Here is a 25,640-nt window from a genome sequence, read left to right as displayed (position 1 = left end):
TCCTTTTTTCTTATTTATTTACTTACTATAATGTTTCAACTAGATGTTATTTCATACATAAATTTCTTTATTGCTATCGAAAAAAACATTAAAATTTTATTTTATTTTTTAGTTTAGAATTTACCGCTAAAAAACTTTTATGTAGCACGTGATCTTGTTTACGTTTCATTATAGTCTATGAGTTCTGTGTATTGCATGATATGTATATCGGAATCAATTGATATTCTTAATATTAAATAACAGTTATTCATTAATTTTGTTGAAAAATTATTAAATATGTATCAAAATGTTATCGAATTATTTTCATTTATTGATGAATGTCTTTCGTTTCAGTTTGGTTAGAGATTAATGCTATGGCTGAAAGGTAAACACAGTTATTTCATAAAATATATATATATGAGTTGATTGGTAGATTAAAGATGTTCATATCTTTTTTTCTGATATAATACCTATGCGATGAAACAATTCCAAACAATTACAGTATATAGTCGACCTGAGACTGAGCCTGCCACTGGCTACACAACAGTAGTTAGGTACGGAAAGTGATTTTTTTTAAATCAACCGATCTAAGAAAACTTTACCTCATTTAAAAGGCATTGTGAAGACATTTTCAAAACAGTTTCACTTTTATCTATACACATAATAACAACGAAGAAATTGCAACTTTTCAAAACGAAATTTTTTTACTATTCTGGAAAAACTGTTTCCTCTCTTTAAAAAATAATAAAATATATTTTGTTAATCATTTGGGTTATAGTTTTGTTTATATTGCTTCTTTTACATCTTGTTAGTCAATTTCAATCCTCCATATTCAGGTTTTTGGTCAAAATAGAAGCATAAAGCATGAAAATGTCGACCACTCTCATGAAATTGTATCGTCCAAAGTCACATAACATGACGATACCTTTACATATTCCTTTTTTCAGAGCATCAGGTATATTGAAAATGTAAAGTAAAACTTTATAAACATTTGAATGTAAAGAAACAAAATATAAATATGAATATTACTCTTTATATACAAATGTATGTTAGTGTGTGTGACTATAAAAAAAGATGTGGTATGATTGCCATCTGAGACATGACTCTCCACAAGAGACCAAATGACACAGAAATTAACAACTATAGGTCACCGTACAGCCTTCAACAATGAGCAAAGCCCATACCGCATAGTCAGCTATAAATGGCCCCGAAATGACAAATGTAAAACAATTCAAATGAGAAAACTAACAGCCTAACTTATGTAAAAAAAAAAAATGAAAAACAAATATTTAACACATAAACAAACAACAACTACTGAATTACAGGCTCCTGACTTTGAACAGGCACACACATACAGAATGTGGCGGTGTTAATAAAATTGAGAATGGAAATGGGGAATGTATCAAAGAGACAACAACCCGGCCACTGAAAAAACAACAGCAGAAGGCCACCAACAGGTCTTCAATGCAACGAGAAAATCCCACACCCGGAGGCGTCCTTCAGCTGGCCCCTTAACAAATATACACCAGTTCAGTGATAATGAACGCCATACTAATATCCAAATTGTACACAAGAAACTAAAATTAAAATAATACAAGACTAACAAAGACCAGAGGTTCCTTACTTGGGACAGACGCAAAAATGTGGCGGGGTTAAACATGTTTATGAGATCTCAACCCTCCCCCTATACCTCTAGCCAATGTAGAAAAGTAAACGCATAACAATACGTACATTTAAAATTCAATTCAAGAGAAATCCGAGTCTGATGTCAGAAGACATGTTAGCGGACGCCCAATCCTCCCCCTGACCTGTGACAGTACAACATAAGAATGAACTATAAAAATCAGTTGTACCATGAGAGACAAGAAAAGTTTTGTATAGTCATGATACATGTGATAGTTTTAGAATGTTCCCTTTTCATTAACATTCTATTTAATTAATATATCTTAATCTTATATGGCATGTATAGTAAATGCTTATAAATAAAAATAAACAACAACCTTCTAACAATTATTCTAATTTCAAAGAAAATAATTATGTCAGATTATGTACTGTAAATACCTGTATGTATAAAAGTAAAGTAAATTCATCATGTTCATATCTGTATATCAGTTACAATACTTATACAGTGAAATCTGTAAACCAATTTTATTCAGGACTGAAGTTAGAAATGCATTAAATGTGAATAGCATTCGAATTGAACTGCCGCTACTGCATGGATTCCTATGTATGTTTTTAGTTGAACATGTTGAAAATACATACAGTCATGTATATTGATTGTTGTTAAACCACATTATTCAGTATCCTTACTACCTCATGTGCAATGGCAAGTGGTTAAACTATCGTTAAATGGCAATAAACTGGCTGTATAATGCAAAAAAAAACTATCACCGCTGAATTCCAATCAAGACTTAACCAAAAATTGTCCATGCAAGGGAAATAACTCTGTATACACAAAAAGGAGGGTAATTTATAAAAAATAATTTTGATATGAACACAGCTATCTAGATTTATTTTTTGGACCTTATTATTTAATTAATATATTAAACTTAATAAAAAAGTACATTTTATGGCTGTATAAAGTTCCCTTGTATTTTTTTGAAACAAATGTAACTTTCAAACCCTTGTTTGTACCTCAAATATTTCATCATATTCCCGAAAATTATAATATACAGAATCATGAATATTCATATAATATCTATCAAAAGCAATCAGAACCTTCTGAGACTTAACAAGTTAATAAAAGACCGTAATTGGAGGTCACCCAAAGATTTTATTTTTACACACATCTGGGTACAATTATTTAGGGTAATTTGGAGTTATCTCCCATTGGTTTGCCATACCTACAGTAGTGACTATACATTTGTACAGTAGAGTACATAATTTTACACACATTCCCCAGGGCTCCTAGATTTTGAGCTGGACCCTAAACTTTCAGGCAAATTTCAGTTGAACATAAAGAAACTAATTATGAAATATCTGGTCTTGGCTCCCAGCTTAACAGTTTAACGGTAAATGGCCCCAAAAGGGATTAGGAACTACCAAGTAACCCTAGGCCAGCACATATTAATTTCTTCTACATGTATGAAAAAATGGTAATAAATGTACCAATTATGATAAATTATACAAGGCTACTTCTGCAGGTAACAGTACTTGGACCATTACTCTTCTTATGTCACATAAATGACCTGCCAGACACTGTCAAGTCATCAGTATGGCTGTCCACCAATGACTGCCTACTGTATAGAACCATTAAAACAGAAAAAGACCACAAACTGCTGCAAGAAGACCTAGCAAACCTAGAAGATTGGGCAAATAAATGGGCAAAAACAAAAGCCAGAGATTCTACAAACTCAACGGCCAGATACTCCAACAAGTCCAGAACAACCCATACCTAGGAGTGCAGATATCAGAAGACCTGAAGTGGAGCACGCACATAACAAACGTTACAAAAAAGACAAGTTCAACCTTGGCTTCCTCAGAAGGAACTTTTCCTGAGTGAGATCAACAATTGAATATGCAGCAACAGTATGGGACCCCTACAGTATAGAAGATTCAAACAAGCTTTATAACAGGCGACTACAAAACAAGAGAAATTGGCTGCGTAACAGACATGCTCGCCAAACTGGAACTTCAAGAACTAAAAGCCAGACGCACTAGCCAAAAACTTATATTTTTGTACTAGGTGGTTGAGGGATTGGTACCTGCTATCGATCCAGACGACTTTTTAAAATCAGCCAGACCAAGTTGAACCATCACAGCGAAAAAGTTTGAAAATTACCAGGCAACAAACATAGTTGAAAAACAAGTGAGGAACAATACTAGGTGCTTTGATATTCTCACCAGTAAAACTCAACAATACTCAAACTCATTCTTTGTGTCCACATTTATTACTGGAACCATCTCGAGGACACTATTGTGTGCGAAACAAGTGTTAAGAGCTTTAAATCTGCACTCATGAGACGTCAGTAAATCGATGGCGCCTTCAACCCGTTGTATTAAAGCCAGAATTGGTAGCTACGATGTAACCATACAGATACAGATACAGATCTTACAGCATTAATATTACATTATAATTATTTGGATTAAAATTAAACCTAAAAATACAATTCTGTGTCGGGATTGATTTTCTAATTTGACTGTTCAATAAGAGTATTTTTACCACCAAGATACTGATTCCACCCCATTCCTCTCATTGGAGCTATTAAGTAGAGATAATCTCCTGGATTTGTTGATACTCAAAATGTAGAGGATAGTTTTGTTTAGTAAGGAATAAACACACAAATATTTAAGACAAGGTTCTTGTTTAAAATAGATTTACATTTTTGTAAGTACAAATGTAATATGTTTGAATGATGTGCGAGATAAAAATCATGCCTGCATGATTTGTTTCAAGGTATGAACATGATGAAACAGTACTATTGTTGTAATTAAATAATGAACATTCAAGTTTATTCCATTTTGAGTAGTCATTTCTTTCGTAGTAAGTTCTAGATGGTTTACCGTTTTAATGTACATGTATATGTTTTTAAAATAGTAGTGAAACAAGCGATGAAGGAGGAAGTTGGTGGGGAGGATGGATACAAGCAGCAAAAGAGAAGTCCATGTATGGGATACAGGCAGCAAAAGAGAAGTCTATGTCTGCCTACGAAATGATCAAGAAAGATTTGGAGGAGTTTTCCAATACAATGTCAAATGACACTGGTGAAGCTGTAGCTAAAACTAGTGAATCTTTACGAGAAACCTTGAAGGTAAATTATCACATAACACACCTTTTTTATAGAGACATTTGTTGTATTACCTCTTGATTTCCTGTGGTAATTGTTCAAGCTCAGTTATACATAGTAATATATAAATTGACTTTAATACTGTGAATTCATATATTTTCATGGGTACCAACTTTTGTGGATGGCGGAAAAATAGTATATTTATGTATATTTTCTTTTTCCCAAGTCTGTGTATACGTTTATCGCAAATTTGTTCTTCGTTGAACATTTGAATTTATGATTTGCCTTCAACCATGAAATTTAAGAAAATTGGTTTCTTACATCATATGATAATGAACATGATGAATCCCCAGTAATCTTGACACCACATCACCATGATCACCTATTACAGCAAAGGACAAGAAAACGGAAAAAAAAACAACACATGGCATTATATTAGCCGAATATTTACTAAGATAATGGTAAATGCATGTTTTCAATGTAGTGAAAATATTCCAAACTCTAGAGGTCACACCATAGTCCAGTCAATCTAGCATAAATTTGACCCTTAACACAGTGTACAAGCGGACAGTGACACAAAACGGAAGTTGCTGATCTGTCCGACGGCAATCGGCTCGTTGTTTTTCAAAAAAATATAGAATATCAACACAAAGTGTCCCATAATGGATTGTTCAGCAGCTCAAGGTAAGTGAATAACTACAATGATGTATTTTTGACCATTTAAAGCTTATTTTATGCTTTTAGCATCAACCGTCTTTTTAAAATAACTCCTGATCATGAAGAGGGGTCAAAATTTTGCGATTTTTCGAGTCATAAATCTTAACAAAACTCCGAAAATTCAAACATTTTCAAGATTTTTAATCGATACATAGTTGAATAATCATATTCCGCATACACACACAAAAGTTTGGTTCATTTTTGTCGAGCCTTCGACTTTAGTCGAAAAAGCGAGACTAAGCGATCCTACATTCCGTCGTCGTCGGCGTTCGGCGGCGTCCACAAATATTCACTCTGTGGTTAAAGTTTTTGAAATTTTAATAACTTTCTTAAACTATACTGAATTTCTACCAAACTTGGACAGAAGCTTGTTTATGATCATAAGAAAGTATCCAGAAGTAAATTTTGTAAAAATAAAATTCCATTTTTTCCGTATTTTACTTATAAATGGACTTAGTTTTTCTGCGAGGAAACATTACATTCACTCTGTGGTTAAAGTTTTTAAAATTTTAATTACTTTCATAAACTATCCTTGATTTGTACCAAACTTGGACAGAAGCTTGTTTAAGATCATAAGATAGTATCAAGAAGAAAATTTTGTAAAAATAAGTTTCCACTTTTCCGTATTTTACTTATAAATGGACTTAGTTTTTTTGCAGAAATAAAACATTCACTCTGTGGTTTAAGTTTTTAAAATTTTTATAATGTTCTTAAACTATCCTGGATTTCTACCAAACTTAGACAAAAGCTTGTTTCTGATCATAAGAAAGTATCCAGAAGTAAATTTTGTAAAAATAAAATTCCATTTTTTCCGTATTTTACTTATAAATGGACTTAGTTTTTCTGCGAGGAAACATTACATTCACTCTGTGGTTAAAGTTTTTATACGACCGCAAATTTTGAAAAAATTTTCGTCGTATATTGCTATCACGTTGGCGTCGGCGTCGTCGTCGTCGTCGTCGGCGTCGTCGTCGTCGTCGTCGTCCGGCGTCCGAATACTTTTAGTTTTCGCACTCTAACTTTAGTAAAAGTGAATGGAAATCTATGAAATTTTAACTAAAGGTTTATGACCACAAAAGGAAGGTTGGTATTGATTTTGGGAGTTTTGGTCCCAACATTTTAGGAATTAGGGGCCAAAAAGGGCCCAAATAAGCATTTTCTTGGTTTTCGCACTATAACTTTAGTTTAAGTTAATAGAAATCTATGAAATTTTGACACAAGGTTTATGACCACAAAAGAACGGTTGGGATTGATTTTGGGAGTTTTGGTCTCAACAGTTTAGGAATTAGGGGCCAAAAAAGGGCCCAAATAAGCATTATTCTTGGTTTTCGCACAATAACATTAGTTTAAGTAAATAGAAATCAATGAAATTTAAACACAATGTTAATGACTACAAAAGGAAGGTTGGTATTGATTTTGGGAGTTTAGGTCCCAACAGTTTAGGAATTAGGGGCCAAAAAGGGACCCAAATAAGCATTTTTCTTGGTTTTCGCACCATAACGTTAGTATAAGTAAATAGAAATCTATGAAATTTAAACACAAGGTTTATGACCATAAAAGAAAGGTTGGGTTTGATTTTGGGACTTTTGGTCCCAACATAATAAGGGGCCCAAAGGGTCCAAAATTAAACTTTTGTTTGATTTCATCAAAATTGAATAATTGGGGTTCTTTGATATGCTGAATCTAACTGTCATGACTGTGTATGTAGATTCTTAACTTTTGGTCCCGTTTTCAAATTGGTCTACATTAAGGTCCAAAGGGTCCAAAATTAAACTTAGTTTGATTTTGACAAAAAATGAATCAGTTAGGTTCTTTGATATGCTGAATCTAAAAATGTACTTAGATTCTTGATTATTGGCCCAGTTTTCAAGTTGGTCCAAATCAGGGTCCAAAATTAAACTTTGTTTGATTTCATCAAAAATTGAATAAATGGGGTTCTTTGATATACCAAATCTAACTGTGTATGTAGATTCTTCATTTTTGGTCCTGTTTTCAAATTGGTCTACACTAAAGTCCAAAGGGTCCAAAATTAAACTTAGTCTGATTTTAACAAAAATTGAAATCTTGAAGTTCTTTGATATGCTGAATCCAAAAATGTACTTAGATTTTTTATTATGGGCCCAGTTTTCAAGTTGGTCCAAATCAGGATCTAAAATTATTATATTAAGTATTGTGCAATAGCAAGTCTTTTCAATTGCACAGTATTGCGCAATGGCAAGAAATATCTAATTGCACAATATTGTGAAATATCAAATTTTTTTTTAATTAGAGTTATCTTTCTTTGTCCAGAATAGTAAGCAAGAAATATCTAATTGCAAAATATTGTGCAATAGCAAGATTTTTTTTTAATTGGAGTTATCTTTCTTTGTCCAGAATCAACTTAAATCTTTGTTATATACAATATACAATGTATATTCACTTTTTACTACCAACTGATAAATTAAAATAATCTTTACCATTCAGTGATAACAAGCAGTTTTTTTACATCTTAATATTTTATGATGTATTTAAATGAGTAGTTATTGTTGCAAACTCCATTAGAAATTTTAATTGAGATTAGTTTTGGAATAAGGGAAAGGGGGATGTGATTAAAAAAATTGGGTTCAATTTTTCTCATTTGAAATTTCATAAATAAAAAAGAAAATTTCTTCAAACATTTTTTTGAGAGGATTAATATTCAACAGCATAGTGAATTGCTCTAAGAGAAACAAAAATTTTAAGTTCATTAGAACACATTCATTCTGTGTCAGAAACCTATGCTGTGTCAACTATTTAATCACAATCCAAATTTAGAGCTGAATCCAGCTTGAATGTTGTGTCCATACTTGCCCTAACCGTTCAGGGTTCAACCTCTGCGGTCGTATAAAGCTACGCCCTGCGGAGCATCTGGTTAAAATTTTAATAACTTTCATAAACTATCCTTGATTTGTACCAAACTTGGACAGAAGCTTGTTTATAATCATAAGATAGTATCAAGAAGAAAATTTTGTAAAAATAAATTTCCACTTTTCCGTATTTTACTTATAAATGGACTTAGTTTTTTTGCCAGAAACAAAACATTCACTCTATGGTTTAAGTTTTTAAAATTTTTATAATGTTCTTAAACTATCCTGGATTTCTACCAAACGTAGACAAAAGCTTGTTTCTGATCATAAGATATTATTCAGAAGTAAATTTTTTTTAAAAAAAATTCGCTTTTTCCGTATTTTACTTATAAATGGACTTAGTTTTTCTTTCAGTTACTATTACATAACAGTCTGCAGTTAAAGTTTATAAAACATTTATTAGATTCATAAACTATCCTGGATTTTTTACCAAACTTGGAAGCTTCTTTCAATCAAAAGACAGTATCGAGAGGGAAATTTTTATTGATGTTTTTCCTCATTTTTGTTGAGTAGGCGAGACACTGGGTTCCGTGGAACCCTTACGAATTTTTTTTTATTATATTGTCACAATTGAATCTTTTCTATTCAAAGTGTACTGTCCGCCTCGTTGCCACCGTATGTTTTCATACTGTCCGATTCCTTGGTCATATTCATGATCGATATCTTAAGCAAAAGTAAGATTGAAACATGCAATTTATCCACATTTAAACTTTATTCAACACAGATACTGTCTATGATTATATATGGAAAATATTTATAGATTATATATTCAGCTTGGATCTCGTGTCAATTAAAGGGGGATATTGGTCACTCTTCCAGAACCTTTACTCATGTCTGCTGCTCGTATTCATCGTTTGCGGACCTTGTTGTTAGATTCTCTACCGATATAATATTCTAATAAATGCATGGTGAATTCAGTACACATGTTCCCTATGACATGATCTTTCTAATTTAATGCAAAATTAGAGTTTTGATCCAATTTTACGGCCTAATGAACATAGAAAACGATCAGACTTTAACATTTCGATCATAATGTATACTATAACATAGATGTAATCGTAGGTACATGGGGACGGGTATTTTTTGCCCCATATTTTCCATATTTGTTAATTTCACTGATATTCGTGTTTTTTAAACTTACAAAAATATAATTCAGGAGCGGATCCAGAAATTGTTAAGAGAGAATTCATACCCAGATGAAAGATTAAAAAAAAAGTAACTAGGGTTCCCAACCCCGGACCCCCGACCGCCTGGATCCGCAACTGCCTAAGCGATTACAAATACATGTATTAAGTAACGTGAATGTATTCATATTAATTTATTTAATCGATGATTTGTACATATAAGAATTGAATAATAACTCATACAGAATAAATGCAAGTTATGATAAAAAATTTAACAAGAAAGGCTTCACCGCATACTTCATGTTAAATGTGTGTATATAAGTATTCTTACCTCTACTAAGGCAATAGGAAAACAAACTCATGGACCATTCAAGTACACCGTAACTTTTCAATTGATTCTTTTTGACTTGAATTCCAAGCCATGAGATTTGTTTGATTATTGGTGAAATAAGACGCAAACTGGGTGTAAAAAACTATTGTTTTGATTTTCTGTGTCAAACGTTTATAAATATAAAAAAGAAGATTTGGTGTAATTGCCAATGAGACAACTCTAAACAAGAGAACAAATTAAATGACACAGAAATGAACAACTATAGGTCACCGTACGGCCTTCAACAATGAGCAAAGCCCATACCGCATAGTCAGCTATAAAAGGCCTAGAAATAACTTTTGTTGCATGGTTGTATTTTTCATGAAAAGTTATTACCCCTATTTATGTTTTTAAGTGATAAAAATAACAATGTTCCACATGAATGTATGAATAAATATACCATAAAAATCACCTACGTGCCCCATTTTCCTAAAACAAACTAGAGAAACGTATATTAAATTTTCATGTGCATGCATTAACAATGCTTTTTATATGTAATAATCAGTAACATTTTATAAATGTTGATATTTCCTAGGAAATCGGTCATGAATGTGGATAAATTGCATGTTTCAATCTTACTTTTGCTTAAGATATCGATCATGAATATGACCAACGAATCGGACAGTATGAAAACATACGGTGGCAACGAGGCGGACAGTACACTTTGAATAGAAAAGATTCAATTGTGACAATATAATAAAAAAAAATGAACCAAACTTTTGTGTGTGTATGCGGAATATGATTATTCAACTATGTATCGATTAAAAATCTTGAAAATGTTTGAATTTTCGGAGTTTTGTTAAGATTTATGACTCGAAAAATCGCAAAATTTTGACCCCTCTTCATGATCAGGAGTTATTTTAAAAAGACGGTTGATGCTAAAAGCATAAAATAAGCTTTAAATGGTCAAAAATACATCATTGTAGTTATTCACTTACCTTGAGCTGCTGAACAATCCATTATGGGACACTTTGTGTTGATATTCTATATTTTTTTGAAAAACAACGAGCCGATCGCCGTCGGACAGATCAGCAACTTCCGTTTTGTGTCACTGTCCGCTTGTACACTGTGCTTAAAGTAATTGCAACAGAAGATTTTAAAGTTTTAATCTTTAGCTTTATACCTCAAATATACTTAGAAAAAAGTCCCATAAAATCTTACTTGAGGAAAAATTAAAAAATCACGATTTAAATTCCTATGGAGATTTGCATTGAAAAGGGAGATAGCTCTGCAAAAAAGGCAGAAATATCAATAAAAATTGATACAAAATTATAACTTTACTGCTTCTATTCAACAGAATGTATTCATTCTTGATATTTAAGCTGTCTTTAAAGTATAACAAACAACGCTAAAGGTGTTTTCATATCTTTTATCAAGCAACGATCTTGATTTCGTAATTCATTAGTTGACCATTTATTGAATTTTCAACTTGTCAAGGTAAATAATCTCAAATTTTATAAAAATAATTAAGCATATATTCTTCTATCTTTAAACAAGGTAGATGCTGAACAAATATAATATACAGATATAAACAATACCAGATTTTCACATTATTTTTTTTAAATGGTCACAAAGCCACAAATTTGCAATTTCTTCGATGAAAAATGAAAACAAAAAAAATAAAAATAACCATAACATTTCGGTTTTGTAAATTTCATGAGCAGAAGATTATATAATATAGTCAAATACAAACTTAAAACCCCATCAAACTATCATAATTTATTTACATTATTTTTAAGAAAATCAACCAAAAACAGACACAAAAAAAGACTCATTTTTGTGGAGTTATCTCCCCTTCCAATGTTAATTTCCATAGGAAATTGAAAATTCTAATTTTGAGTTTCCTCAAGTTAGATTTTATGGAACTTTTTTCTATGTATATTTACGGCTTAATGCTATGGATTAGAACTAAGACATATTCTGTTGCAATTAGTTTGAAGTTAAAACTTAGTTTGACTGGACTAACAGCTACAAAACAAAACTCAGGAAGGAATTCTTAAAATATGCTTTAACAAATAGAAGACCTTTACCGCTCTATAACTTCTACATGTTCTACCTGACATACATTTATTCAATAGTTTTCACTCATAAATGTTACATGTACACATTGTATACATTTTCGATACTGAGAAGTAAAACAATTCTTGTATTTTTTTCAATTTTAGACAGAAAATACTGAGGCTGCCAGAGACAAATTAAAGCAAGGATTGTCCTCATTTTTGGATGGTTTGACAAAACTTTTAGTAGTAGAAGCTGAAGACAAAGATGTTCCTGTAGCAAGAAGAAATCCTACAGATCCAATATTTGACAGGGCTAAGGTATACAAATGATTAAAATACACTCACTATATTGACATGTACAGGGTCAATAAGTTTACTTTTATTTATCCAGATTTTGAAAAGCTATCATGACTATGAATGTATCCTACCTGACATGCCTAATGCCAGTATTTAATAAGTTATCTGAAACGTTAATTTCAAATAGAAATGGATTGCAGTACATTTAATGATGAGAAAAATTCCTTATTTTTTATTGTTTTCTTGTTTGTTTCAGGGAAGACTACATATTATACAAGTGTATTCTGGTACTTATTTTAATGATCTTACTGGTTCCTTGTTTGTTTCAGGCTAGACTTCATGCTATATGAGTAGATCCTGGTACTTATTGTAATGATCTTACTGGTTCCTTGTTTGTTTCAGGCTAGACTTCATGCTATACAAGTAGATCCTGGTACTTATTGTAATGATCTTACTGGTTCCTTGTTTGTTTCAGGCTAGACTTCATGCTATACAAGTAGATCCTGGTACTTATTGTAATGATCTTACTGGTACATTGTTTGTTTCAGGCTAGACTTCATGCTATACAAGTAGATCCTGGTACTTATTGTAATGATCTTACTGGTTCATTGTTTGTTTCAGGCTAGACTTCATGCTATACAAGTAGATCCTGGTACTTATTGTAATGATCTTACTGGTACATTGTTTGTTTCAGGCTAGACTTCATGCTATATGAGTAGATCCTGGTACTTATTGTAATGATCTTTCTGGTTCCTTGTTTGTTTCAGGCTAGACTTCATGCTATATGAGTAGATCCTGGTACTTATTGTAATGATCTTACTGGTTCATTGTTTGTTTCAGGCTAGACTTCATGCTATATGAGTAGATCCTGGTACTTATTGTAATGATCTTACTGGTTCATTGTTTGTTTCAGGCTAGACTTCATGCTATATGAGTAGATCCTGGTACTTATTGTAATGATCTTACTGGTACATTGTTTGTTTCAGGCTAGACTTCATGCTATACAAGTAGATCCTGGTACTTATTGTAATGATCTTACTGGTTCCTTGTTTGTTTCAGGCTAGACTTCATGCTATATGAGTAGATCCTGGTACTTATTGTAATGATCTTACTGGTACATTGTTTGTTTCAGGCTAGACTTCATGCTATATGAGTAGATCCTGGTACCTATTGTAATGATCTTACTGGTTCCTTGTTTGTTTCAGGCTAGACTTCATGCTATATGAGTAGATCCTGGTACTTATTGTAATGATCTTACTGGTACATTGTTTGTTTCAGGCTAGACTTCATGCTATATGAGTAGATCCTGGTACTTATTGTAATGATCTTACTGTTTCTTGTTTGTTTCAGGCTAGACTTCATGCTATACAAGTAGATCCTGGTACTTATTGTAATGATCTTACTGGTACATTGTTTGTTTCAGGCTAGACTTCATGCTATACAAGTAGATCCTGGTACTTATTGTAATGATCTTACTGGTTCCTTGTTTGTTTCAGGCTAGACTTCATGCTATATGAGTAGATCCTGGTACTTATTGTAATGATCTTACTGGTTCCTTGTTTGTTTCAGTCTAGACTTCATGCTATACAAGTAGATCCTGGTACTTATTGTAATGATCTTACTGGTTCCTTGTTTGTTTCAGGCTAGACTTCATGCTATACAAGTAGATCCTGGTACTTATTGTAATGATCTTACTGGTTCCTTGTTTGTTTCAGGCTAGACTTCATGCTATATGAGTAGATCCTGGTACTTATTGTAATGATCTTACTGGTACATTGTTTGTTTCAGGCTAGACTTCATGCTATACAAGTAGATCCTGGTACTTATTGTAATGATCTTACTGGTACATTGTTTGTTTCAGGCTAGACTTCATGCTATATGAGTAGATCCTGGTACTTATTGTAATGATCTTACTGGTTCCTTGTTTGTTTCAGGCTAGACTTCATGCTATATGAGTAGATCCTGGTACTTATTGTAATGATCTTACTGGTACATTGTTTGTTTCAGGCTAGACTTCATGCTATACAAGTAGATCCTGGTACTTATTGTAATGATCTTACTGGTACATTGTTTGTTTCAGGCTAGACTTCATGCTATATGAGTAGATCCTGGTACTTATTGTAATGATCTTTCTGGTTCCTTGTTTGTTTCAGGCTAGACTTCATGCTATATGAGTAGATCCTGGTACTTATTGTAATGATCTTACTGGTTCATTGTTTGTTTCAGGCTAGACTTCATGCTATATGAGTAGATCCTGGTACTTATTGTAATGATCTTACTGGTTCATTGTTTGTTTCAGGCTAGACTTCATGCTATATGAGTAGATCCTGGTACTTATTGTAATGATCTTACTGGTTCATTGTTTGTTTCAGGCTAGACTTCATGCTATATGAGTAGATCCTGGTACTTATTGTAATGATCTTACTGGTACATTGTTTGTTTCAGGCTAGACTTCATGCTATACAAGTAGATCCTGGTACTTATTGTAATGATCTTACTGGTTCCTTGTTTGTTTCAGGCTAGACTTCATGCTATATGAGTAGATCCTGGTACTTATTGTAATGATCTTACTGGTACATTGTTTGTTTCAGGCTAGACTTCATGCTATATGAGTAGATCCTGGTACCTATTGTAATGATCTTACTGGTTCCTTGTTTGTTTCAGGCTAGACTTCATGCTATATGAGTAGATCCTGGTACTTATTGTAATGATCTTACTGGTACATTGTTTGTTTCAGGCTAGACTTCATGCTATATGAGTAGATCCTGGTACTTATTGTAATGATCTTACTGTTTCTTGTTTGTTTCAGGCTAGACTTCATGCTATACAAGTAGATCCTGGTACTTATTGTAATGATCTTACTGGTACATTGTTTGTTTCAGGCTAGACTTCATGCTATACAAGTAGATCCTGGTACTTATTGTAATGATCTTACTGGTTCCTTGTTTGTTTCAGGCTAGACTTCATGCTATATGAGTAGATCCTGGTACTTATTGTAATGATCTTACTGGTTCCTTGTTTGTTTCAGTCTAGACTTCATGCTATACAAGTAGATCCTGGTACTTATTGTAATGATCTTACTGGTTCCTTGTTTGTTTCAGGCTAGACTTCATGCTATACAAGTAGATCCTGGTACTTATTGTAATGATCTTACTGGTTCCTTGTTTGTTTCAGGCTAGACTTCATGCTATATGAGTAGATCCTGGTACTTATTGTAATGATCTTACTGGTACATTGTTTGTTTCAGGCTAGACTTCATGCTATACAAGTAGATCCTGGTACTTATTGTAATGATCTTACTGGTACATTGTTTGTTTCAGGCTAGACTTCATGCTATATGAGTAGATCCTGGTACTTATTGTAATGATCTTACTGGTACATTGTTTGTTTCAGGCTAGACTTCATGCTATACAAGTAGATCCTGGTACTTATTGTAATGATCTTACTGGTACATTGTTTGTTTCAGGCTAGACTTCATGCTATATGAGTAGATCCTGGTACTTATTGTAATGATCTTACTGGTTCCTTGTTTGTTTCAGGCTAGACTTCATGCTATACAAGTATATCCTGGTACTTATTGTAATGATCTTACTGGTACATTGTTTGTTTCAGGCTAGACTTCATGCTATACAAGTAGATCCTGGTACTTATTGTAATGATCTTACTGGTTCATTGTTTGTTTCAGGCTAGACTTCATGCTATATGAGTAGATCCTGGTACTTATTTTAATGATCTTACTGGTTCATTGTTTGTTTCAGGCTAGACTTCATGCTATACAAGTAGATCCTGGTACTTATTGTAATGATCTTACTGGTTCATTGTTTGTTTCAGGCTAGACTTCATGCTATACAAGTAGATCCTGGTACTTATTGTAATGATCTTACTGGTACATTGTTTTTTTCAGGCTGGACTTCATGCTATATGAGTAGATCCTGGTACTTATTGTAATGATCTTACTGGTTCCTTGTTTGTTTCATGCTAGACTTCATGCTATACAAGTAGATCCTGGTACTTATTGTAATGATCTTACTGGTACATTGTTTGTTTCAGGCTAGACTTCATGCTATACAAGTAGATCCTGGTACTTATTGTAATGATCTTACTGGTTCCTTGTTTGTTTCAGGCTAGACTTCATGCTATACAAGTAGATCCTGGTACTTATTGTAATGATCTTACTGGTACATTGTTTGTTTCAGGCTAGACTTCATGCTATACAAGTAGATCCTGGTACTTATTGTAATGATCTTACTGGTACATTGTTTGTTTCAGGCTAGACTTCATGCTATACAAGTAGATCCTTGTACTTATTGTAATGATCTTACTGGTTCATTGTTTGTTTCAGGCTAGACTTCATGCTATACAAGTAGATCCTGGTACTTATTGTAATGATCTTTCTGGTTCCTTGTTTGTTTCAGGCTAGACTTCATGCTATATGAGTAGATCCTGGTACCTATTGTAATGATCTTACTGGTTCATTGTTTGTTTCAGGCTAGACTTCATGCTATATGAGTAGATCCTGGTACTTATTGTAATGATCTTACTGGTTCATTGTTTGTTTCAGGCTAGACTTCATGCTATATGAGTAGATCCTGGTACTTATTGTAATGATCTTACTGGTACATTGTTTGTTTCAGGCTAGACTTCATGCTATACAAGTAGATCCTGGTACTTATTGTAATGATCTTACTGGTTCCTTGTTTGTTTCAGGCTAGACTTCATGCTATATGAGTAGATCCTGGTACTTATTGTAATGATCTTACTGGTACATTGTTTGTTTCAGGCTAGACTTCATGCTATATGAGTAGATCCTGGTACTTATTGTAATGATCTTACTGGTACATTGTTTGTTTCAGGCTAGACTTCATGCTATACAAGTAGATCCTGGTACTTATTGTAATGATCTTACTGGTTCATTGTTTGTTTCAGGCTAGACTTCATGCTATATGAGTAGATCCTGGTACTTATTCTAATGATCTTACTGGTACATTGTTTGTTTCAGGCTAGACTTCATGCTATACAAGTAGATCCTGGTACCTATTGCAATGATCCTTCTGGTTCTATAGATAAGTATAAAGAATGGTTGAAATCATTTAACATGGAAGTCAGGAAAGGGGAAGTTTCAGAATTACTAGTATCACAAGTTGAAGTCAGAGGACTATATACCAGACTGGTTAGTATTTCTATAGATTATATAAACAAATAAAGGATTTTTGAATACTTGTGGGTTTAATCTCGACAAAAGACTTACAGAAATTAACTTAATTTTACAGTTCACATACATTTTAGGCACTGTGGCTTAACTTACCATTATTTGATTGAGATTTGTGTTGGTTATTTGTCAGATGACAAGTACACTCAATCAGAAAACGGTTTGTGTGTAGTGACACCTGTCTAAGACCTGTGGAAAAGTTTGTGTTAACTTGCTGAAAGTTACTGGTTAACCTGAGTTTTTCTTGTTTAGTCCACCAAAACAAAATATTATAAAAGAATGACAGAATAAATTGAAAAAAATAAATAGCAGGTGATGAATAAAAGGACAAACTTAAATTAGCTATACATTAAACAGCATCCATTTGAAATGCACATGCCATGGAATCAGTGAAGTCTAAATAAAATGACAGTTATGTATAGTGATCCTTGTCAAATAATTTGTTATTTTATTTTTTAAGGTACCATCAGAAATTTCTCATGCCAATTTTTGGAGGAGATATTTTTACAAAGTTCACCAGCTTCAAATTGACGAAGCAAGGAAATTGGCATTAATGAAAAGGGCTGAACAGTCTGAGAAAAAAGAAGATTCTATAAACTGGGATGGTAAGGATTGTTATTATGGGTTTGGGGTCAATACTTATTGGTTTTTATAAGTGCTTGGTTTGTAAATTATTAGTTAAAATTGTTCACAAGTAATCGTCTTCTTATCAGCAGATTGATTTCATCAGGAAAAGTTATATAGAAAGGAAAACTGTGAAAGATCCAGAAGGTAAACAGTTGCATCTGTAGGAATATTTAGTAAGATTACTTTTAAAACACTTATGTTTAAAGATAAATCAAAATGAAAACTTTCAAACACCAGCAAAATAATAAGAAATTAATATATTTTTTTCAGAAGAGGATGATTCTAGTGCAGAGGAGGGGGAAACAAATACTGGTAAATTAAAATATGTAGAAAATAAAAAACAAACTAACAAGGTACCAAATATATCACAAAACAATGGCGAACAACCTCCCACTTCATTGGTCAAAACAGACAGTAGTATGGACAGTAATATAAAAGACCAAACACAAGAATCTGACAGAGTTGTAAATAATGAACTTCCCTGTGATAGTGACTTAAAGAATAATGTTGGTACAACTCAGTCTTGTTCAAAAACAGAAGGAGAAAATTGCAAATCAATGGACAGTGAGTCAAAAGGAGACATTTCAAAGAGCAGTGAGATAAAAGTTGACAATACAAATGACAATAAGACAGGTGACAATTCTCTTGTATTAGAGGAAGACGTTGATAAACCCACAGTCACATCTATACCATGTGAAAGCCTTAATCTTGAAAAAGATTTGGAGAAAAATGTGAATACAGAAACAGAAAAATTAACAGAAAATGAAATACAACCAAGTGAAGAGGAAAATACAAATGAAAATATTGAAATAAGGACCAAAGAAAAGGGGGATACAGTTGTAGTTAACCCAGATAGGGATTCCCCTTCCACGGAGTCTACAAAAGGTATGAATATTAGTGATTGAAGGTCTATAGCCATATTCATGTTATTGTTTGTATATTGATATTTTCTGAACTTTCTTGGTAGGTAAAAACTACAAAATAATTTCCTCACTGAAAAATAAGCTGTACATGGGGATACTTTATTATATATCAATGGCTTCAATGCATTAACTTTTCATGTAGAGTATAAGTAAAGGCTTCAATTGATAGGTGTGCCTTTCACATCAAGTTAATTATCTGTATAAAAACTCTTTAGTTTGTTGTGGCTTTTATTGTTAAATAGTGGCCATCGGATGAAAGCAAACTTGAATTTTATGTAAAAATATATTTTATAATTTAATGGCATTTTTAATTTAATACATGTAGTTATATCCAACTTACATGTATTCATATACAATTTATATGATCTTTATTTGATCTGAGGGATTTTTACTCAATCAGAGTTTATTTTGAAGCATGTTTTAAATAACACGAGTTGTATGTTGTAATGTCTTCTATTTCAGAAAGTGCCGATGAAGACTGGGAGAGAGATTTTGATGTTGAACTGACGGAGGAAGATATGAAAGCCGCCGATGAAATTGCCAAGAAATTAAATTTGTCTTCTACAGACTACACAAAATTATCTGCTGATGTGGTAATAAATATTTGCATTATAATACACAATTTTCTTAAATACATGCACAACAAAATTTAGGGTTTAGAATTATTTTTACATATGATTTGAGAAATTGAAGGCAGAACTATTACTTAAAATCATGATTTTTCTTTGTCTAACTTCTTTAAGACAGTTCTGAATTTTTTACTTTCAGCTAGGCTATAAAAATTAATTCACTGGATATATGACTTCTTTTATCAAGAACTTAAATAATTGTTGTTGATGATATGCCTCCAAAAGATCAACAATAATTTGTTTGATATTATAGCATACATCTAACAAATAAAGGTTATAACATTGGACAATAGTTCAATATTTATATAACTTCTTATAGTATCTGTGCAAGGTAAAGTTTGAGCAGATGTAATTTATCATTTCCAACCTAACCACAGAAGCAAGAATACACTTAGTTTATTCTCTGGACATTTATTTAGCATTTGCACCAAATAAATATGTTTGTACAGTACATGTAATAAGTTTAATGAGGATAAAAATAATGTTTAACATGTGGTGTGTAAGGTCTTTATTCAATAGGCAACTTCATTTCTGTCAAAAACTTTGGTTTTAGTAAAAAATCATTCATGTGTTAAGGGGCATCATCACTTCCATTTCCATGTTGAGCAAGTGGTTGGATAACTATGATGCTATATTGCACGAATTAATGGAAAATAAGATTTTCATAATTGACAGTCATTAGGAAATTGTGATAAAATACCTACAGGACAAACATTATTTCTTGTTTATCCTGCTCAATGAAGATCACTAAGACGCTTGATGAACATTTATAGTGCAGGGATACAAGCTCTATCTGGTAAATGACATCATAAAGGTGCTCATAATTGCCAAAAAAGACTAACTTGAAAGTGGTCTCAATTAACCTATTGACCTACTTTTGAAAACTAACAAAAATATTAAAATTCCTGTCATGAAAAAAAATGATCAAATTATAACAGTATTCATGATAAAAGTGAATTATCTAGTAAAGAAATCTTTTATTAACAGAATTATATTTATCTTTTGCAGGAAGATGATTGGGAAAGCTGGGAATGAATTATTACACTATTCAGACTGCCTATAAACATTGAAAAGGGTTTGGCAAGCTCATAGGGAATGAACTGTTACTATATTCAGACTGCCTATAAAATTTGTGGAGGGTTAATTTTTTTCTCCTTGGCTTCAGAGGATAACATACTTACACTTCATCATTTATTTGTATTTCTTCATTTCTCATAAAGATAATGTAAATAAGTTGGGTAATGTGATCAGAATACATGTAAAGGAGGGAATTATAAAGGACCTTTATTAATTACATGGTCATTTTTCATCATGATTAAATTGAATTAGAGGGAACTATATTTTATATTGATTCTTTAATTGTGAATAATGAAAATATACAGTTAAAACGTACATATACTAATCCTACATATATTTTTAAATGTTACAAATCAAATATTTGTAGCATACTATAGTTCAACAGGTAATGATGTTAAAAGTCTTTTTATATAGATGACTTTTTATTTTTTGACATTTTTTGTCTAAACTTTGTGGAATGATAATGACTTTGTACAATGATCTTTTTTCCATTTTGGTATATTGAATTTTTGTGGTGTTTTTTTTTTTTCAAGAAAAACTGTCATGTTTAAATGAAAAAAATATGCATTTAGAAACTCACTTTTCAATAAATATGAGATCTGAAACGAATCAATCAAACTATTGATGAATATGAAAGGGTAGACAACTCTGTATGACTAATTATTGTTCATGAAATGGGCATACAATTTATCTTCCATTGTTGCCTATTGTTGGCACAGTAACTATATATGATATGTTTTATCTGAACTTTAATTATTTTACTTATAGATTGTTATGTCATTAGGGTTATGAAAACATCAAGCTGGATTAAGTTATGTACACCAAAAACTAATTCTTTTAAGTAAACTATAAATATATTTTTTCTTGTTGAAAACTGATTTTTTTTTTGCACGTAGGACTTTTAAAAGTCCTGGATATTGTTTGTTAAAATTTTATGAATTGTTGTTAATTGCCTATGATTTACATGTAATTACATTGATGCTATATATAAAATTTAAGTTTGTCTAATCCTAGCTCCTTTGCATATGTTTTCTAACAGATTGTATGCTTTCTCTTTTATACATTTTCATACGTTTGCCATTTATAACACTAGACTACTGTTTTTAAATGACTTATTTATTAATTAAGAGCTTGACATATATGTTTTATAAATAGTAGAACAGTTTTAGTAATAATTGTGTTTCAATGAATTTTTTCCAGCAACATACAAATATAGTTTTACATACTATCTAAACCAAGCATCTTTTAATCAAAGTTGCCCTGATTGAACTTTATAAGATTCTTAGTAACATTTTTAGTGAGAGATAGATGCAAAGCATATCTTAAAACATTGTCAATTGTTTTGTCTTAGGATTTATTAACGTCAACATGATATATTATTCATATTTTTCTGTCAACTTGTCTTCTCTATTTATATTTATTAATTATTGTTTATATAAAACAGTGCTATATTATGATTAAATCAATGAATGTATGTACAATGTATTGCTTTGTTTCTAAATCATGCAAACTTAGAGGAAAATAGTCTACCATGAAATACAGTTCATGGTGAACACCTTCTTTTAAAATATATCGTTTGGTCAGATGCAATTGCTAAATTGTAATCTTTGTTGTGCCTGTGACATAGGAATAGTAATCCGGCGGCAGTGTATCTAACTTCTTTAAAGCTTGATATTATAGAACTAGAGGCTCTAAAGAGCCTGTGTCGCTCACCTTGGTCTATGTGAATATTAAACAATGGACACAGATGGATTCATGACAAAATTGTGTTTTGGTGATGGTGATGTGTTTGTAGATCTTACTTTACTAAACATTCTTGCTTCTTACAATTACCTCTATCTATACCAGTACTTTCTGTGGAAAATGTTATTGAAAATCTTCAAATTTTAAGAAAATTGTTAAAAATTGACTATGAAGGGCAATAACTCCTTAGGCGGTCAATCCACTATTTTGGTCATACTGACTTATTTTTAGTTCTTACTTTGCTGTACATTATTGCTGTTTCCAGTTTATCCCTATCTATAATAATATTCAAGATAATAACAAAAAAACAGCAAAATTTCCTCAAAATTACCAATTCAGGGGCAGCAACCTAACAACCAATTATCAGATTCATCTGAAAATTCCAGGGCAGATAGATCGTGAACTGATCAACAATTGTACTTCCTGTCAGATTTGCTCTTAATGCTTTGGTTTTTGAGTTATAAGCCAAAAACTGCATTTTACCCCCATGTTCTATTTTTAGCCATGGCGGCCATCTAGGTTTGTTGGCTGAGTTACCGGACACATTTTTTTAACTAGATACCCCAATGATGATTATGGCTAAGTTTGGTTAAATTTGTCCCAGTAGTTTCAGAGGAGAAGATTTTTCTAAAAGATTACTAAGATTTACAAAAAATGGTTAAAAATTGACTATAAAGGGCAATAACTCCTAAAGTGGTCAACTGACCATTTTGGTCATGTTGACTTATTTGTAGATCTTACTTTGCTGAACATTATTGCTGTTTACAGTTTATCTCTTTCCATAATAATATTCAAGATAATAACCAAAAACAGCAAAATTTCCTTAAAATTACCATTTCAGGGGCAGCAACTCAACCACGGAATGTCAGATTCATCTGAAAATTTCAGGGCAGATAGATCTTGACCTGATGAACAGAATTACCCCATGTCAGATTTGCTCTAAATGCTTTGGTTTTTGAGTTATAAGCCAAAAACTGCATTTTACCCCTATGTTCTATTTTTAGCCATGGCGGCCATCTTGGTTTGTTGGCCGAGTTACCGGACACATTTTTTAAACTAGATACCCCAATGATGACTATGGCCAGGTATTGTTAAATTTGGCCCAGTAGTTTCAGAGGAGAAGATTTTTCAAAAAGATTACTAAGATTTACGAAAAATGGTTAAAAATTGACTATAAAGGGCAATAACTCCTAAAGTGGTCAACTGACCATTTTGGTCATGTTGACTTATTTGTAGATCTTACTTTGCTGAACATTATTGCTGTTTACAGTTTATCTCTATCTACAATAATATTCAAGATAATAACCAAAAACAGCAAAATTTCCTTAAAATTACCATTTCAGGGGCAGCAACCCAACAAAGGAATGTCTGATTCATCTGAAAATTTTAGGGCAGATAGATCTTGACCTGATGAACAATATTACCACATGTCAGATTTGCTCTAAATACTTTGGTTTTTTAGTTATAAGCCAAAAACTGCATTTTACCCCTATGTTCTATTTTTAGCCATGGCGGCCATCTTGGTTGGTTGGGCGGGGCACCGGACACATTTTTTAAACTAAATACCCCAATGATGATTATGGCCAAGTTTGGTTAAATTTGGCCCAGTAGTTTCAGAGGAGAAGATTTTTCAAAAAGATTACTAAGATTTAAGAAAAATGGTTAAAAATTGACTATAAAGGGCAATAACTCCTAAAGTGGTCAACTGACCATTTTGGTCATGTTGACTTATTTGTAGATCTTACTTTGCTGAACATTATTGCTGTTTACAGTTTATCTCTATCTACAATAATATTCAAGATAATAACCAAAAACAGCAAAATTTCCTTAAAATTACCATTTCAGGGGCAGCAACCCAACAAAGGAATGTCTGATTCATCTGAAAATTTTAGGGCAGATAGATCTTGACCTGATGAACAATATTACCACATGTCAGATTTGCTCTAAATACTTTGGTTTTTTAGTTATAAGCCAAAAACTGCATTTTACCCCTATGTTCTATTTTTAGCCATGGCGGCCATCTTGGTTGGTTGGGCGGGGCACCGGACACATTTTTTAAACTAAATACCCCAATGATGATTATGGCCAAGTTTGGTTAAATTTGGCCCAGTAGTTTCAGAGGAAAAGATTTTTCTAAAAGATTACTAAGATTTACGAAAAATGGTTAAAAATTGACTATAAAAGGGCAATAACTCCTAAAGTGGTCAACTGACCATTTTGGTCATGTTGACTTATTTGTAGATCTTTCTTTGCTGAACATTATTGCTGTTTACAGTTTATCTCTATCTATAATAATATTCAAGATAATAACCAAAAACAGAAAAATTTCCTTAAAATTACCATTTCAGGGGCAGCAACCAAACAACGAAATGTCCGATTCATCTGAAAATTTCAGGGCAGATAGATCTTGACCTGATGAACAATATTACCCCAATCAGATTTGCTCTAAATGCTTTGGTTTTTGAGTTATAGGCCAAAAACTGCATTTTACCCCTATGTTCTATTTTTAGCCATGGTGGCCATCTTGGTTTGTTGGCCCGGTCACCGGACACATTTTTTAAACTAGATACCCCAATGATGATTGTGGCCAAGTTTGGTTAAATTTGACCCAGTAGTTTCAGAGGAGAAGATTTTTGTAAAAGTTAACGCAGGACGACGGACGCCAAGTGATGAGAAAAGCTCACTTGGCCTTTCGGCCAGGTGAGCTAAAAAGGGGCAAAAGATACCAGAGGGACAGTCAAACTCATAGATAGAAAATAAACTGACAATAAAAAGGGGCAAAAGATACCAGAGGGACAGTCAAACTCATAGATAGAAAATAAACTGACAATGCCATGGCTAAAAAAGAAAAAGAAAACCAGACAAATAATAGTTCGCGCGAAACTATATAGAAACTAAACACTATTAAAGCAACACGAACCAAAACAAAAACTGGGAGTGATCTCAGGTGCTCCAAAAGGGTATTGTAAGCAGATCCTGCTCCACAAGTGGAAATCCTGGATGCTTCTGATGGCTTATGTTACAAAGTTTCTGTCCATCATATGTCAATTGTCCTTAACCTCATTGTCATGGTTCAATGAAAAAAGTTTTGATTTTTGTGATGTTAATAATTTTCTTATAATGATTAACAGGATAACTATATAAAACAAGAATGTGTCCACAGTACACGGATGCCCCACTCACACTATCATTTTCTATGTTTAAAGGACTGTGAAATTGGAATAAATTCTCTAATTTGGCATTAAAATTAGAATGATCTTATCAAAGGGAACATGTATACTAAGTTTCAAGTTGATTGGACTTCTACTTTATCAAAATCTACCTTGACCAAAA

At 32.4% G+C, this 25,640-nt stretch overlaps 2 protein-coding genes across 2 annotated transcripts in view; one reads left to right on the top strand and one right to left on the bottom strand.

The window, feature by feature from the left end:
- Nucleotides 1-25,640, bottom strand: part of LOC139517322 (uncharacterized) — a 204,817-nt gene that overhangs the window by 41,225 nt on the left and 137,952 nt on the right. The window lies entirely within an intron of this gene.
- On the top strand, nt 263-22,038 carry LOC139517293 (BSD domain-containing protein 1-like). The gene is made up of 8 exons (XM_071308210.1): nt 263-364; nt 4,517-4,730; nt 11,968-12,120; nt 17,099-17,269; nt 17,769-17,913; nt 18,206-18,820; nt 19,321-19,451; nt 20,496-22,038. The coding sequence occupies exons 1-8, from the start codon at nt 318-320 to the stop codon at nt 20,520-20,522; spliced, it is 1,503 nt and encodes a 500-aa protein (XP_071164311.1). The 5' UTR covers nt 263-317; the 3' UTR covers nt 20,523-22,038.

The sequence above is a fragment of the Mytilus edulis genome, chromosome 1, assembly GCF_963676685.1.
Source record: "Mytilus edulis chromosome 1, xbMytEdul2.2, whole genome shotgun sequence".
NCBI lineage: Eukaryota > Metazoa > Mollusca > Bivalvia > Mytilida > Mytilidae > Mytilus > Mytilus edulis.
Note: the sequence above shows the minus strand (reverse complement) of the source record. Positions and strands in the feature narration are given on the sequence as shown.